At 37.2% G+C, this 18,105-nt stretch overlaps 1 protein-coding gene across 1 annotated transcript in view; it reads right to left on the bottom strand.

Annotated features, from left to right (window-relative positions):
* Window positions 1-18,105, bottom strand: part of LOC150091459 (pre-mRNA-processing factor 17) — a 176,578-nt gene that overhangs the window by 95,082 nt on the left and 63,391 nt on the right. The window contains exon 8 of the mRNA XM_090368490.1: window positions 3,448-3,595. Within this exon, the coding sequence (XP_090224616.1) occupies window positions 3,448-3,595 (148 nt within the window). The remainder of the gene's footprint in view (window positions 1-3,447; window positions 3,596-18,105) is intronic.

Here is an 18,105-nt window from a genome sequence, read left to right as displayed (position 1 = left end):
ATGAATGAATAAATGAGGAAGATGAAAAGTTGGTTCTGTGGGTTTGAAGTTGGACAGTAAATGGATGTTGGCTGATGGTGGCACGTGTTCGGACTGTTTTGAAAGAGACAGCGGGAATTATAGAAGCCAATTCAGAAGAACAGTGCCCATGGAAGTATCTGCAGAAGAGGCATGCAGCAGAAACAGAACGTCTATGAGAAAGCGAGTGGAGAGACTCTGTTAGAGATGAATCATTAATTAACCTAACTGCCCTCTTCTGAATGGAATCCAGAAGCCTGAGAAAGGTTTTGGGGGGCACCACCCCAGATGTGGGAACAATATTCCATGGCAAGGCGGATTTGCGATTTATACAGAGTGAGCAGCTGTTTGGAAGAAAAGTAACGCCGAGAGCGAAAGAGAAAACCAAGTTTTTTAGATGCAGAGGAAGCAGTATTTGTAATGTGCTTGTGACAAGAGAGATTAGAAGTCAGGATAATCCCCAAAAGAGATGTATCATTTTGCCCAAAAATCAGAGTGTCACTAAAGATAAGCATAGGGGCAGAAGAATGCTTTTTGCGAGATATAAGACAAGACTGAGTTTTAGAAGGGTTGAAATCAACTAAGTTGTCATTGCCCCACTGGAAAATTACCTGAAGATAGGCATTTAAGGATTTGGTAGCAGATTTTCGAGAAGTTGAAGCTGATTGAGCAGGACAAGGTTTCTCAAAATGGAAAGTGGAATGCAATGTGTTATCATCTGCAAAACTATGGAAAGGATTTCCAGTCAATGGAAGAAGGTCATTAATATACAAGAGGAAAAGAGTGGGGGAAAGAACTGAACCTTGGGGGACAACAGAATTAGTGGAGAAGTTAGAAGACAGAGAGCCATCTACCATCACCCTCAGTGAGTGATCAGAGAGAAAACTGGATAACCAATTACTAAAAACAGTTGGCAAACCATAAGATGGAAGCTTGTTTAGAAGACCTTTATGCCAAACACGATTGAAAGCCTTTGAGATGTCAAGAGCAACTACTTCTGTTTCACCAAACCTTTCCATTGAATTTGTCCATAAATGGAAACATAAGCCAGAACATCACCAGTGGATCGACACTGACAGAATCCATATTGGTGATCATTGATCAGATGGAAGATTTCTAGGTGGTTTACGAGTTGGTGGTTAATTGATTTCTCCATTACTTTAGAAAGAGTAGAAGTAATTGCAATGGGATGATAATTGGATGGGAGAGATTTGTCACCCTTTTTAGGAACTGGCTGGATATGAGCAAATTTCCAAGCAGAAGGAAAAACACCTTTGGAATAAGAAATTGAAAAAAAGGCGGCAAAGAATAGGAGTAAGTTCAGGTGCACAGGTTTTGAGAACAAGTGGAGAAATACCATCAGGACCTGGAGCTTTCTTAGCATCAAGATTCGTCAAAATCCTTCTGACATCCTTTTGATGGAAGACCACAGGAGGCATTGAATGGAGCATGTTGGGAATGGTGGGAGGTGTTTTACCAAGATCATTAATACATGAGTTGGAAGAAAAATGGGATGCTAGTAGGTCAGCTTTATCCTTGTCTGAAGTGACAACAGAACCATCTGGTTTGGACAGAGGTGGGAGCAGAGATGAGCAAAAGTTGCGGCCAATGGCTTTGGCAAGAGACCAGAATGCTCGACTATCATTAGGGCAAGAAGCAAGTTTCTACTCTTAGCCTGTTCAACAATCTGTGCTAGGTCATTAGTAATTGCAAAAGCCTCAGCATCTCGACCTGCTGGGTCAGTGTGACTAGAAAACGGAAGCCAGCTGGAGTTGCGAACATTAAAATCACCAAGAAAAATTACCTCACTGTTAGGAAAGTTGGACTGGAGAAAGTCAAGTTGCAAAGAGAAGAAGTCAAAGAGTTCCAAGTGATTAGTGGAGTTGGGAGAATGGTAGAGACAACAGACGAATTTGACATAATGAGATAGAGAGATTTTAAGCCAGAGGAGATTCCAAATTGCCAAGTCTCTGACAGGGAATATCAGAACGGACATATGCACAAGTACCACCTTTGGGGCGAAAGGAATCATACAGTAAATAATTTGGGCATCTGAGATGAGCAGTAGTTGAACCAACCGATAACTGAGATTCTGTCAGAAAAAGTACATGGAGTTTGGCAGACTGCAAGTGGAAATGGACATCATTGAGATTAGAATTGAGAAGAGTATATTTGTGAAATGAATTAGGAAGTCCTTGGGAGGTTTAGATCTTTTCGCAGATAAGCTTGCTCTATTAGTTTGACAATTCATGGTGTATTCAATAGTAAGAAAAAGTGGGTGGGGCATGCTGTATGAAGTAATGAAATTTTTGGATATGGCGTACACGTGGTAAGAATATACCCAGATCCTTGACATAACGTGGCCTCAGCAATGCTCCCCGCATACACACTACTCGGACTCCCTCCAGTCACTATCTGGCAGAGTAGAGGTAGCAAGATTATACACTAGCTGATCCGGAAGCCTCCTAGAGAGTTACCAATAGGTTCAGCCCGGTGTACTAACTAGCGGCCGGCCTGTGAACACCGTTTTAGAGCTGTACCCTCGAAATGTAAAGAATATTGGTTCTCGCCACGACGTTCATCATAACCTCAAAAGTCATCAATCATACTGCATGATGGAAGAGATAGGGAAGGGTTGACCGGAACTTAGCTCTAGAGACTAAACATGGGGTCCACCACTTCAAGCCTCCAATAAGCAAAGTGGTGGTATTTCACCGGTCGATGAGAGTCATCTACTACCTAGTACTGCCTGGTAACATAGAGGGAGCGGCGTTCCTCCATGTGGTGTGGGCGCCACACCTCGACCCCTGCTTACGTTGGTTCACACCTGGGGGTAACTCACCATGCACTTGTGCATGGAGGTTATACCCAGGATTATTAACAGTCCCACCATCGTGAAGGTGCAAGCAGAGGATTTGGCTGTCACAGACCGTCCGGACTTCGCCGAAATTGTGTCCACTTGACTTGAGTGTCACCCGAATATCAGTTCCATCAGTGTTTTAGACTCCCAGGTAGCAAGTACAGATTGTCTGGCATATCTCAGAGAATGTCTGTGACAACCTCAAGGACCAAATATGATAAAGTTTTTCTGTGGGTGCATATAACCAAGTTAGGTATAGTAAATAATTGAACACATAACACTGGTAAAGCACAAGCTTTAAAAATCTCACATTTTTACATCAAATGCTTCCATTTTCTGTGCTTTGAACATATAGTAATGGGGTATGTGTGTGTGTTATGGCCTGATATATATCACCACATATCAGCAAATGACAAAGCAGCAATCCTCATGGTTCACAGCTTTTCCGTTATTTTATCTATTATATGCTTAATATTTTTATAAATGCATGCATTTCTAATAATAATCTCCACTTCTGTGGAAAACAAAAACCATTTATTAACAATAATTAATCACCAAGATCAGTTTACCTTTCTCAGTATCCCATAATTTAACATATCTATCATAGCCAGCAGAGAGAAACTGGTCACCTACATTATTGAAACATATATCCCTCAATGCCTGCCTGTGGCCAATGTAAGTCCTTATACATCTTCGCTCCTTATAAACTTCCCACAACTATATATAAATAAAAAAAAGCAATTATGCAAAGTGAAAGATTTTTCTTTTAACATAAGAAACACTATTTAGTAAAAAGAAACTATTAACTCTACAGCAGTTACACTAGATCTGTGAGATTCCAAAAACTTATGTTTATCTATAAGCTCTAGTTCTCACTTTCTCTATTTATTTGTCATATAATGTGCAGTACCACTTAAGTCAGCAGTGTTTGCCTGTCACTGTCATTTGATTTGCTCTCCAGGTCTGTCACACCCAGTGAAACAACTTGTGTAACTATTTTCAGAAATATATTTTGAATTTAACTTTTTAGTGGCTATGCGCACTGAATAATAATTAAATCATATTTGTATTGAATGAGCTATTTTTAAAAATCTCACATTTTTACATCAAATGCTTCCATTTTCTGTGCTTTGAGCATATGGTAATGGGGTATGTGTGTGTTATGGCCTGATATAACTGGCAATTACTTTGAATAAGGCTGTTTAATTTTGTATCAAAAATATTACACATGAATAACATTGATATTTTTGAATTTGGTAGAGCACGGTTATTAATATTGGCTCAGTTATGGTTGCTTAACAAATTTGTCTATTAACTACATTTCCTGAACCACCATGTTTTTTTTTTTTTTTTTCAAAATTTTTTTAAAGTTTATTTAGAGGCAATAATATTTTTTATTAAAACTATTAAAGGAAGTTTTTTTCCTGTCACTAGATCTTACTACTACACTTACATTACCATTTTATTACTACACTTAAATTACCGTTACCATTAACAGATTTTCCAGTCATGGATTATATTTTTAACTTTTATCTCTTTTATATCCAAGTATGTCTAATACAAACGGGTTAGACATACTTCTAATCATGTTTGATGGGTGCAATTATTCCAGGATTAAAAACACATAAACCATATCTACTTACTCTATATTCTGAAATGGTACATTTAAAATATGAAATCTACTTTCATTTCAATCAGAATAAAAGACCAATGGATAAATTTGTTACATATTTTTGCTACTCGTGACATAATATCTTACTAATTATGTCTAGGTTTACTGTTGTTTTGATATTTTACCACTTACTGTTTATAAATAACATCACACAGAATAGTAAAAATGTAAGCTTCAACCGGCTTAGAATGGAATTTCTAAAAGAACTACATATTACTCTCAGATGTTTCGTTGTACTTCCTATACCACTTCTTCAGTGATTATACAGACAGCAAAGCAGGTAAAGGTTGGTAATTAAATTATACAGTTCTTTCTTTAATTAATTTTGATTCTTACTTACATAAAAGCTTACTTACCTAACAGATAAATTAAATGTTTTTATTGATTAATTATTTTAATATGAATATTAAATTAATTAATATTCATAAGTCAAATTCTAATAAATAACAAAAAATAATAATAAATACCAAAATTAAGTTGTATTTATATGAATGAACTCCAAGACTAAGGTTGAGGTTAGATTAAAGTCTCCTAGACTCAATCATACGTTAGATCCACAATGAGGACTTGATTCTAAGGTATTAAGGAGTTAGAGATTAAGGAATTAGAAGTTCCTCTCTTATGATATTTTTAGACCTAGTTCTAGGAAATTGAGGAATTAAGAGATTAGAAGTTAGTCATCCGTCTTGCAGCTACTATTTCAGACTGTCTTAACTGTGTAGGTGGATTATATTAGATGTAGTAGTAAGGAGTTCTTTATTGCAGTTATTGACATTCTGAACTTATTACTATTATTTTTATTTATATGTTTTCTATTTCTTCTAAAAGAAATAGAAAACATATAAATAAAAATATGTATGTGGTTATTATCTATTTGTATGCCTTTATTGTGAAAAATATCTCATTGATCATTACTACAATGAAAGCTTCTTTATAAAGCCTGCTTTGTGGTACTTATCACCATGTCCATCCACATGTAATAACTCTATTCTTAGTAGTGGATTTTCAATAAATTTTATGTTTAGATCATTTATAAAAATTTGTCAAGCTATCCAATATTTCATTAAAATCAGATAAATAGAAATCTGGAATTTTTTTTTTTTTATAAACATCTGAGATACCTACATATATAAACAAAAGAATGTAGTAGTAGTGGCAAGTGATGCAAGAAAGCAAGTGTATCAGCTTATGCAGCATCAACCAAATAAAAAAATTCAAAAAATTCAAAAAATTCAAAAAAAAAAAAATCACACCATTCCCTCCAAATGCCTGTCCAGTTCCTCCTTAAATTTATTCAAACTATCAACTTCCACAACAAGAGATGGAAGTTTGTTCTAGCAATTAACCACCTGCTGGCTAAAGCCAAATTTCCACACATCTATTCTACATCTATCTTTTCCTAATTTGAATTTATGCCCCCGTAGGTTCGTAATCTGAACATGGAAGGATCCCATCAGAATTCAGCGTGCTCAACCCAATCAAGGCCTTATACACCTCAATCAGATCACCGAGCAGTTGCCTAGTCTCCAGCCGCTGCAATTTGCAGAATTTTAGCCTCTCTTGGTAAGAGGATCCCTTCATTCCCCTCACCAATCTTGTTGCCCCTCTCTGTACACGCTCAAGCAAATCGACATTCTTCCTAAAATGAGGCCTCCAGACCTGTACGCAGTACTCAAGGCATGGTCTGACCATTGCCTTATACAGAGGGATAATCACCTCCTTTTCCCTGCTAGCAAAATTCCTATATATCATTAACAAAACCCCATGACCTGCCCTGACAGCCTGTCTGCATTGCTCAGAAAACTTCATATCTGACTGCACAATTACTCCCACGTCTTTTTCATTTTCTACCACCGTAAGTGTAGTACCACACAGTTGGTACTTTTCTCTCAGGTTACTTCTACCCATATGCAGTACTTTGCGTTTGTTAAGGTTAAACTTCAGTTGCCACTTCTTAGCCCATCTGCCCAAATTATCTAGATCCTGTTGCAGTAGCACACTGCCATTACTGTCATTAACAACCCTGCCAACCTTTGTATCATCTGCAAACTTCGACACTAAGCCTGATATACCTTCATCAATATCATTGATAAATATACAAAACAGTGGACCCAACACCAAACCCTGTGGGACTCCACTAATAACATTAGTCCACTGATTACCACCCTCTGTCTTCTCCCACTTAACCATCCATTGTAGCAACTTAGCCTTAATACCATTCTGCTCCAATTTGTACAATAGTCTTCCATGCGCAACAGTGTCAAAAACTTTCCTGAAATCCAAATATATGATATCAAAATTATTTTTTGCATCTAGTTCCTTTGTAACCACATCATAATAACCAATCAAATTTGTCAGACAAGCCTTTCCCTTAACAAACCCATGCTGTGTCTGAATTATTGCTGCAGTCTTGTCTAGATGATCCTACAATGCATCTTTAACCAGTGACTCCATTATTTTACCCAGAACAGAAGTTAAACTAACTGGTCTGTAATTACTCTTGTCACTCTTCAATCCCCCTTTGTGAATTGAGGATACATTTGCACATCTCCAGTCCGTGGGAACCTCCTGAGTCCAAGGACGCTCTCATAATTATGGCAAAGGGTTTGCTTAGTTGCTTTGCCGCCTCCTTTAATATAACTGGATAGATCCCATCCACCCCAGGTGCCTTTCTTATGTTTAACTTCAACAATTTCTCCTCCACTTTGTTCTCAGTTATTATAAAATCAGTACCCTGATACAATTTGATAACCTTCTGCCATTTTCAAACCTTAATAATTCCTCACGTGTGAATGTAGACGCAAAATACTCATTCAGTTTGTTTGCTATCTGAGCAGGATCATCAACAGTCGAACCATCGATGTCAAGTGGACCAATCAGATTCATCCCCTTCCTTTTAGAGTTTATATAAGTAAAGAAATCCTTGCTGTTTTTCTTAGAATCTTTTGCCAAAGATTTCTCGTAATCTGCCTTCACCTGCCTAACCTCCTTTGTGACCTGATTATAGACTAGCTTATATCTGCCATAGGCTTCTGAGTCACTTGATAATTTATATGCATTTTTCTTCTCTGTTACGAGTCTCATTAGTTCATTTGATAACCATTTAGGCCTAAACCTTGAACAATTTCTTAATAGGTATGAAACTTTTAGTAGCATCCATGATTAATTCCTTGAATGCTTCCCACTTAGAATTTACTGTTGGTAATATCGTCAGTTGATCCCATTTTACAGAATTTAAAAACTCTCTGAGACTACTGTACTCACCTTTACGGAAGCAAAAACCCTTTCCTTTACCCCTGATGGTAATTAAATCTTTAAGTAAATCCCACATCAGTACACAGTGATCACTGTCACCTAGTGGTTCCTTTATCTGCAAATTCTTAATACACGAATGATCACTGCTGATAACCAGATCAAGAGTATTACTCTCTCTGGTTGCCTCTTGAACATGCTGCTGCAGAAAACAATCATCCAATAAATCCACAAAAGTCTGACTAGTGTGTGAGTGATGTTTCAGATGTCAAGACATTACTCGATACGGGTCAACACCAAATTTTCAGTTTATATTCTGTTACCACCTAGGAAAGTTTATGGCCCAATTCTGATTCCACAGCATCTCTCCCATCTCCAGTTCTCCCCCCAGAGAAATCAATATAAATAAAACATATGTTTCAGAGCTGCAGCATTACTTGAGAATGGAAGTCAGGTTGCCATCAAATTCCCATGTACCAATAGAATATATTGTTCTATTGGTCCATGGGAATGTTTTTCAGGTCTAATTAATTCCCCCCCCCCATTGTCTGGTACACAGAAGCACTGCTATAAATTTAGAAGAACAGATCTAATCCTTTTCAAAATTTCAAAACTAATTTAAAATATTCTTTCAGATGTATATGCCCAATTTCTTGTTGATACCCATTTCACCAGTGCACTTCTTCCCTTAAGGCATACTACTACACAAATTCTACCTCACAATCATCTATCATGTTAACATCACTTGAAGTTTTGGTAAATACTTCTTGAGTACAATATAGAAGTTTTTAACTTCCAAGTAATTTCATAATCAAATTTCTTGCAGCGACCAAAATGAAATGCAGCATGAACATTACCTAATTAATTAACGTAACAATTTATGTTTTTCCTGAACAGAAGACCAGAGAAAAGTTTGAAAACATCGGATAATGTTTTCAAACCTCTTCTAGTCTTCTTTGCAGAAAGGACTTCTGCAATAAACAACAAATTTTATATGAAAATTAGATTACTCTTCCTACAAGAATTTAAAAAAATGCTATTTTCTTTGCTTTTTAAGTAGAGAAAAGTATATATACTATAAGGGCAAAACAATTATAGAAAGGACCATGAATTTACCTATCTAGCAGTGGCTGGTGTATTTTAAATACTAAAAATAAAACACGCCATAAGATCCTTCAGATAGTATACAGCCAAGCCAAGAGGGCATTCCAGGAAACTCTGGCTATCTAACTCAGCCCAGACTCCAATTTCAACAGAAATACAAGGCAGATCCTACCCAACCCACCTCATGGCTTGCACTGTTTCCCAACCTCTGAACAATATAGTATAACAGTGTAGTGAATAAACTATTCTCACATTTGTTAAACTTGTAAAGTTAATATCATTTATAATAAATAGTCACCACATTATTACTTAGTGCCTGTGGTCATTGGTGTGTGCTAATGATAAATGAAACTAAGTTAGTTAAACATTAACTGAATTAGTACTGTTGAATGAACTGTAAAGCATAAAAAAAAAACCAAACTTACTCGAAATGTAAGGTAATCCTGTTGTTCTCAGATATTAAAAGTGAAAACAAGCAAAAATTACTCTTCGTGTATGCATACACACACAAGCAATACTAATACACATGATTAACCACATGTGATTTCACTTTTCTCATTAAACTACAAAGAGCTGGTTAATTACATAAGTTACATTACATAACTTAAACGTAACAGCGGACACAATTTTAAGAAGTGAGGTAATGTACACTACATTTCACATGCATTTGGGTTTTTTTCCCTTACATTAAACTCATTAATTGAATGAATATTTTTCTGTGATTAACAGAAGTGAAAGGTAAATATAGTTCTCTTCCTATCAATTAAGGACTTCCTAATTCATTTCACAAATATACGTGGTCTCAATTCTAATCTCAACGATGTCCATTTCCACTTGCAGTGTGCCAAACCCCATGTACTTTTTTCTGACAGAATCTCAGTTATTGGTTGATTCATCTACTGCTCATCTCAGATGCCCAAATTATTCGCTTTTTGATTCCTTTCGCCTCAAAGGTGGTACTTGTGCATATGTCCGTTCTGATATTCCTTGTCAGAGACTTGGCAATTTGGAATCTCCTCTCTTTCATCTTCTCTGGCTTAAAATCTCTCTACCTCATTGTGTCAAATTCATCTGTTGTCTCTACCGTTCTCCCAACTCCACTAATCACTTGGAGCTCTTTGACTTCCTCTCTTTGCAACTTGACTTTCCCCACTCCAACTTTCCTAACAGTGAAGTAATTTTCCTTGGTGATTTTAATGTTCACAACTCCAGCTGGCTTCCATTTTCTAGTCACACCGACCCGGCAGGTCGAGATACTGACGCTTTTGCAATTACCAATGACCTAGCACACATTGTTCATTTACCTAAAAGAATACCGGACAATCCTAATCATACAGCCAATACGCTTGATCTTTTTCTCACAAACAACCCTTCTAAGTACACGGTCGAAGTGAGAGGTCCTTTAGGCACTTCAGATCACAACTTGGTGATTGTCTCTTCTCCAATGGAACCTTTATCTCATGGCTATTCCCAACCACGTGTTGTTTGGCATTACAAGAATGCAAAATGGGATGACCTGTGAGACTTCTTTTCATTGGTCGGATTACTGTTTCAAAACTTCTGATGACAATGTTTGCTCAGATCGTGTAAGTGAACTTATTCTTGCAGGAATGGAATCCCTTATCCCACACTCCACTTTAAAATCTCGTCCTTTATCTAAACCTGGGTTTTCCAATAAATGTGCTAAGGCTGTCCAAGAGAAGAATGTTGCATATCGTAATTGGCTTGTTTCTAATTCTTCAGTTTCATTTTCTGCCTACACCAAAGCTCGCAACAGTTGTAAAGCAGTTATTAATCAGTCCAAACTAGAGTTTGAACAGGCTAAGAGTAGAAAACTTGCTTCTTGCCCTAATGGTAGCCGAGCATTCTGGTCTCTTTCCAAAGCTATTGGCCGCAACTTTTGCCCATCTTTGCTCCCACCTCTGTCCAAACCAGATGGTTCTGTTACCACTTCAGCCAAGGATAAAGCTGACCTGCTAGCATCCCACATTTCTTCCAGCTCATGTATTAATGATCTTGGTAAAACACCTCCCACCATTCCCAACACGGTCTTCGGTCAAAAGGATATCAGAAGGATTTTGATGAATCTTGATGCTAAGAAAGCTCCAGGTCCCGATGGTATTTCTCCACTTGTTCTCAAAACCTGTGCTCCTGAACTCACTCCTATTCTTTGCCGCCTTTTTTCACTTTCTTATTCCAAAGGTGTTTTTCCTTCTGCTTGAAAATTTGCTCATATCCAGCCAGTTCCTAAAAAGGGTGACAAATCCCTCCCATCCAATTATCGTCCCATTGCAATTACTTCTACTCTTTCTAAAGTAATGGAGAAATCAATTAACCGCCAACTCTTAAACTACCTAGAACCCTTCCGTCTGATCAACGATCACCAGTATGGGTTCCGTCAGTGTCAATCCACTGGAGATATTCTGGCTTATGTTACCCATTTATGGACTAATTCAATGGTAAGGTTCAATGAAACAAGTAGTTGCTCTTGACATCTCAAAGGCTTTTGATCATGTTTGGCATAAAGGTCTTCTAAACAAGCTTCCATCTTATGGTTTGCCAACTGTTTTTAGTAATTGGTTATCCAGTTTTCTCTCTGATCACTCACTGAGGGTGATGGTAGATGCCTCTCTGTCTTCTAACTTCTCCACTAATGCCGGTGTCCCCCAAGGTTCAGTTCTTTCCCCCACTCTTTTCCTCTTGTATATCAATGACCTTCTTCCATTGACTGGAAATCCTATCCATAGTTTTGCCGATGATAGAACATTGCATTCAACTTTCCATTTTGAGAAATCTTGTCCTGTCAATCAGCTTCGACTTCTCGAAAATCTGCTATCAATTCCTTAAATGCCAATCTTCAGGTAATTCTCCAGTGGGGCAAAGACAACTTAGTTGATTTCAACCCTTCTAAAACTCAGTCTTGTCTTATATCTCGCAAAAAGGATTCTTCTGCTCCTATGCTTATCTTTAGTGACACTCCGATTTCTAGGCAAAATGATATATCTCTTTTGGGGATTACCCTGACTTCTAATCTCTCTTGGCACAAGCACATTACAAATATTGCTTCCTCTGCATCTAAAAAACTTGGTTTTCTCTTTCGCTCTCGGCGTTACTTTTCTTCCAAACAGCTGCTCACTCTGTATAAATCGCAAATCTACCCTGCCATGGATATTGTTCCCACATCTGGGGTGGTGCCCCCAAAACCTCTCTCAGGCTTCTTGATTCCATTCAGAAGAGGGCAGTTAGGTTAATTAATGATTCATCTCTAACAGAGTCTCTCCACTCGCTGTCTCACAGACGCACTGTTTCTGCTGCATGCCTCTTCTACAGATACTTCCAAGGGCACTGTTCTTCTGAATTGGCTTCTATAATTCCTGCTCTCTCTTTCAAAACAGTCCGAACACGTGCCACCACCAGCCAACATCCATTTAATGTCCAACTTCAAACCCACAGAACCAACTTTTCATCTTCCTCATTTATTCATTCAACTGCCGTTTTCTGGAACAACCTTCCTTCATACGTATTTCCTGAAAATTACAATCTACAGAAGTTCAAGTCCAATGTCAACAAATATCTTCTTTCGTCTTCTTAACCTCAAACCCAAGCACGGTACTAAGTACTATAGGTTCTAATACCTCTGGTGTTTGGGGTTCACATAAAAAAAAAATAATAATAATAATTAATTACTGTGATTATAACTTTACAAACACATACTAAAACTATAGCTTTACGTTCTCTAAACTTAGCTGTTCGGTTCAATTAGTAATTACAGACCTGTTAGTTTAACTTCTGTTCCAAGAAAAATAAAGTCACTGGTTAAAGAAGCATTTGAGGATCATCTAGACAAGACTGCAGTAATAATTCAGACACAGCATGGGTTTGTTATGGGAAAGCCTTGTCTGACAAATTTGATTGGATACTATGATGTGGTTACAAAGGAACTAGATGCAAAAAATATTATTGATATCACATACAGTAGAACAACGGTTATCTGGAAGTCAATTATCTGGAACGTCAGTTATGCGGAATAATTTTAAAGGCTGATTTTTTTTTTTTTTTTTTATTATTATTAACAGTAGTACAGTAAGCTCCAGTTATAGTGATCACATCTGCAAACTGAATTTCGATTATAATAAGCGAAAGATCAAGTTTACTACCTGTTTATAACATGTACAAACAAAAAGTCCAATAAACTGAAAACTGCAAATTGTTTTATGGTGTGACCTCTATCTATGTGACCTTCAGAAATGTGTTGTAAAAAAATATCACAGAGACAACTGGGTTTTCTCGGAAAGCATGAGTGAATTTCGGGTTAGTTTAACTCCAGATTCGGTAAGAATAATATCAGTCCGAAACTGTGTGATTTATTATTTTTCTCAGTTTTTTACGGTAAAATGTGAACAAAAAGAAAACACACAGTTTTAATATTGCAACAAAAAAACGGAAATTATTAATAAAATTAGTAAAGGTGAAAATTGAGGAAATCTCTTCAAAGAGTTTAATGTGGGGACTTCAGCAATTTATGACATCAAGAAAAATTTCAATGCCATAACAGAATTTGTGTTGATCATGGATAGTGAAGGAGGATCCAACAGGAAAAAGACTAAGTTTAAACCTGAAAATGCTGCTTTAGCGAGTGCACTTTATTTGTGGTTTCTTCAGAAGCGAAGTTTAGGTGAACCAGTGTCTAGATCAATTTTGTGTAAAAAAGCATTGGATTTTAATCAAAAATTAAGAGGTAATAAAGATTTTAATGCAAGCACAGGTTGGCTGAAAAACTTTAAACTGAGAAAAGGCTGAAAAAGCTGATTTCTTGTATGAAACAATGTATTAGAAACAACATTCTACCACATATATTTGGAACAATCAAACTACATAAAATAAATCACCCATTATGGTCCATAATTTCATACAAGAAATCAGCTTTTGCCCACATCAACTTTTCTCATAAAAATAATATCACCATTAATGAGATTCTCAGAATTCAGAATACACAATACTAATCAGGCATACGAGAAAATTAACTCCACTAATATATTAGACGGAGACACACTAGCATCCTACCACGTATCACTTTATACTAACGTAAACATTGATTACACACTACAAAAATTGTGGGAGTTATTAAAATAGACTCTACACTAAAAGTTCACACATCCTTAAACATCAACAAGTATCCTAGAATTAACTAGCCTTTTAGTTAGAGTTTGGGCATTTCAGCCCCACTTTCAGAAATTTATCTTGCCACCATTGAAAACCAAATACTTAAACTCTTTCCTTCTAAAATTATTCATGTGATATGCAGATGACATATTAATTATAAGCAATAAAACCACCATCGATGAACTCCTACAAAAATATAATTCCATCCACAACAGACTAAAATATACTTTAGAACTAGAAAAAGATAATAGTATTAATTTTTTAAATCTGACCATATATAAAACCGATAACAAATTCAAAATGCGAACATACAGGAAAGTTCCTACATTTTCATTCCCACCACTCCTACAACACAAAAAAATCAGTATCATACAATCAAATCTACAATGCAATTAAATACAATCATTCACAGGAATGATTTGACTACAGAACTACTATACCTAACAAAAATCTTTATAGCTAGAAAATAATCCCAAACAGTTAATTCAAGAAACCATATTAGCTGTAAAAAAAAAATTTAATAATCCTTGCATTGATAACATTAGTACTGATCGTACACAAAATAAAATAGTCACACTCCTGTATCATAGCCAACTTGCACCTCAGCTCTGGAATATTTTTAGAGGTACAAACATTACACTGATTTTTTCATCATATAATAAACTAAGTATTTTTTTCAGTAAATACAGAGAAACATATAAATACAATATTCAAGACATAAACAATATAATATACCTTATAAAATGCCAATCTGGATGTAATGCATGCTATATAGGTAGCACCACCGCAAAATATGGAACTTCCAGAACAGCCAACACGAAAGCATACTATCATTATACTAGTATCAAATCAGACCAACCAGGACCTGAACTCAGTTAATAGATAAAGCAATTACACTAATTAAACTTAAATCGAATAAGATATTCCAGTATGAAGCCCTAGCTATAGAATGGTTCCACCAAAACAGATCTTATGAAATTTTAAACACTAAATTACCCATGAATCTATCACCAAAATGGCAGCTCACACGAATCAAATTTCCACATGTTTAACGTGATGCAACCTGGGTACCACAATACTATAAATCAACACTTACAACTCATGTCATTCACCAAATTATGACGACGACATCGAAAGCTTCTCATCCAGCTCTTGGTTTTTAAACACGTGAATCTTCTTCATATAATTTTATAAATGACAACCAGGGAAAAGGTGGTGTACTCCCTCTTCCTAGAGACATGTTTTTAAATTCAATTAATCAATTAATATAATTGAAAACTTTTACTCTCTTTACTTTCCTTTATGTAAATTTAACCCTAACCAACACGGATCTAGAGGTGAGTACTAAGATAATGATCTGAGCCTTGTCGATCAATTCGGCCCTGGAAAGATTGTGCAAGGCTCAAGGGGTAGAATTTTTTTCAGCCTGGACTGTACTTGTTAACAGGAGAGATTGCTTCTACAGGGATGGGATACACTTAAATAGAAAGGGTGCAAGAATATTTGCTGATGCTATCGAGGCAGTGTTAGGTGGGTCGGAAAAGTGCTAGCTTGGGGGGGGGAGACAAAGACCAATAGATTGACAGTAGCCACTGGCAGAGGTGAAAGAGATTCTTGCACTGCTTCTATTAGAATGAGCAGAAGCCTGAAAAACAAGATGAATGATATTTCAGAGACTGCTGGGAGCCATTGCGGTACAAGTAAACACATAGGTTGTGTTAAGGTAGCTAAGAATAGAAACAGGTGCAGGTATACTTGCGTGTACAACAATGCTAGGAGTTTAGTAAATAAATTTGATGCATTTGAGGTATTGCTCAAAACATCAAAGGCAGATATTGTTGGGATGTCAGAGACGTGGTGTCACACAGATATAAGGGATGCAGAACTGGAATTTGGGGAGTACGTCTACAGAAAGGATAGACAGGATAGGAAGGGGGAGGGGTTATGTTATTAGTTAAGAAACACATAAAAACCAAGGAAGTGAAGCCAGTCGACATCGCGGGACAGTGCAGTGTTGAGTCAGTTTGGTGTGACATAAGCATTGGGAGATCAAAATTGAGAGTAGGAGTGTGCTATAGGCCTAATGACTCTGATGAGTATAATAAGAAACTGTACAGGGAAATAGAGCGGGCCAGTAAATCAGAGAGTCTTATATAATGGGGGATTTTAATTTCCCAGATATTGACTGGAATTTGTGGGTTGGTCACTCACACACTAGCAAGGCTTTTGTGGATTTATTGGATGATTGTTTTCTACATCAGCATGTTCGGGAGGCAACTAGAGGGAGTAATACTCTGGATTTGATTATCAGCAGTGATTCTTCATGCATTAAGAATCTGCAGATAAATGAACCACTAGGTGGCAGTGATCACAGCGTGCTGAAGTGGGATTTACTCAAAGAGGTAACTACCATCAAGGGTAATTGGAAGGGTTATTGCTTCCGTAAAGGCGACTACGATGGACTGAGACAGTATTTAAATTCTATACAGTGGGACCAACTGATGATGTTACCAACAGCAAATTCAAAATGGGAAGCATTCAAAGAACTTATCTTGGAAGCTACTAGGCTTTACATACCAACTAAGAAATATTGTTCAAGGTTTAGGCCAAAATGGATGTCAGATGAACTAATGAGGCATATGGCAGAGAAGAAAAATGCATGAGATACTTACAAATTAACACATGACACAGAAGCCTATGATAGATACAAGTTGATATGCAACCAAGTTACAAAGGAGGTTAGGCAGGCAAAGGCAGATTACGAGAAATCCATGGCAAGGGATGCAAAGAAAAACAGCAAAGAGTTCTTTACTTATGTAAACTCTAGAAGGAAGGGGATGAATCAGATAGGTCCACTTGATATTGATGGGTCAACTGTTGATGATCCTGCTCAGGTAGCTAACAAACTAAATGAATATTTTGCATCGACATTCACACATGAGGAGTTATTCAGCGAGGGGAATGCCAGAGGTGTATTCAACTCTAGCAGTAAGCTACAGAATCTTGAAATAACTGGGAGTAAAGTGGAGGAGAAACTGTTAAAGATAAACACAAGAAAGGCACCCGGGGTGGATGGGATCTATCCAGTTATATTAAAGGAGGCAGCAAAGGAAGTAAGCAAACCCTTAGCCATAATTATGAGAGCTTCCTTGGACTCAGGGGAGGTACCCATAGACTGGAAATGTGCAAATGTGACCCCAATTCACAAAGGAGGATCAAAGGCTGACACAAGTAATTATAGACCTGTGAGCTTAACTTCTGTTCCAGGAAAATTAATGGAGGCACTGGTTAAAGAAGCACTGCAGAATCATTTAGACAAGACTTCAGTTATAGCTCGGACACAGCATGGTTCTGTTAAGGGGAAGTCTTGCCTGACCAATTTGATTGGATACTATGATGCAGTCACAAAAGAACTGGATGCAGGGAATAGCTTTGATATTATATAGTTGGATCTTAGAAAGGCTTTTGATACTGTTGCACATGGAAGACTGCTACACAAATTGGAGCAGTGTGACATTGGAGGTAAATTGCTGCTATGGATAAAGAGGTGGTTGAGGGGGAGAAGACAGAGAGTGGTAATCAATGGACACTGCTCATCGTGGACTAATGTTATTAGTGGAGTCCCTTAGGGCTCAGTGTTGGGTCCATTATTGTTTTCTGTATTTATAAATGATATTGATGATGGTATATCAAGCTTAATGTCCAAGTTTGCAGACGATACAAAGGTTGGCAGGGTTGTCAAGGACACTACTGACACTATGCTACTGCAACAGGATCTGGAAAGGTTGAGCAGATGGGCTGAGAGGTGGCAAATGAAGTTAAACATTGACAAATGTAAAGTGCTACACATGGGAAACAGCAACCCCAGAACAACGTATCAACTCTGTGGTACTACACTGACAGTGGTAGAGAATGAAAGGGACTTGGGGGTGGTTGTGCAGGCAGATATGAAGTTCTCTGAGCAGTGCAGATGGGCTGCAAGAGTAGCTCATGGAGTATTGTCAATGATATACAGAAATTTTTCCAGCAGGGATAA

Source organism: Mastigoproctus giganteus, chromosome 1, assembly GCF_048544385.1.
Source record: "Mastigoproctus giganteus isolate SK-2022 chromosome 1, ASM4854438v1, whole genome shotgun sequence".
NCBI classification, from domain to species: domain Eukaryota; kingdom Metazoa; phylum Arthropoda; class Arachnida; order Uropygi; family Thelyphonidae; genus Mastigoproctus; species Mastigoproctus giganteus.
Note: the sequence above shows the minus strand (reverse complement) of the source record. Positions and strands in the feature narration are given on the sequence as shown.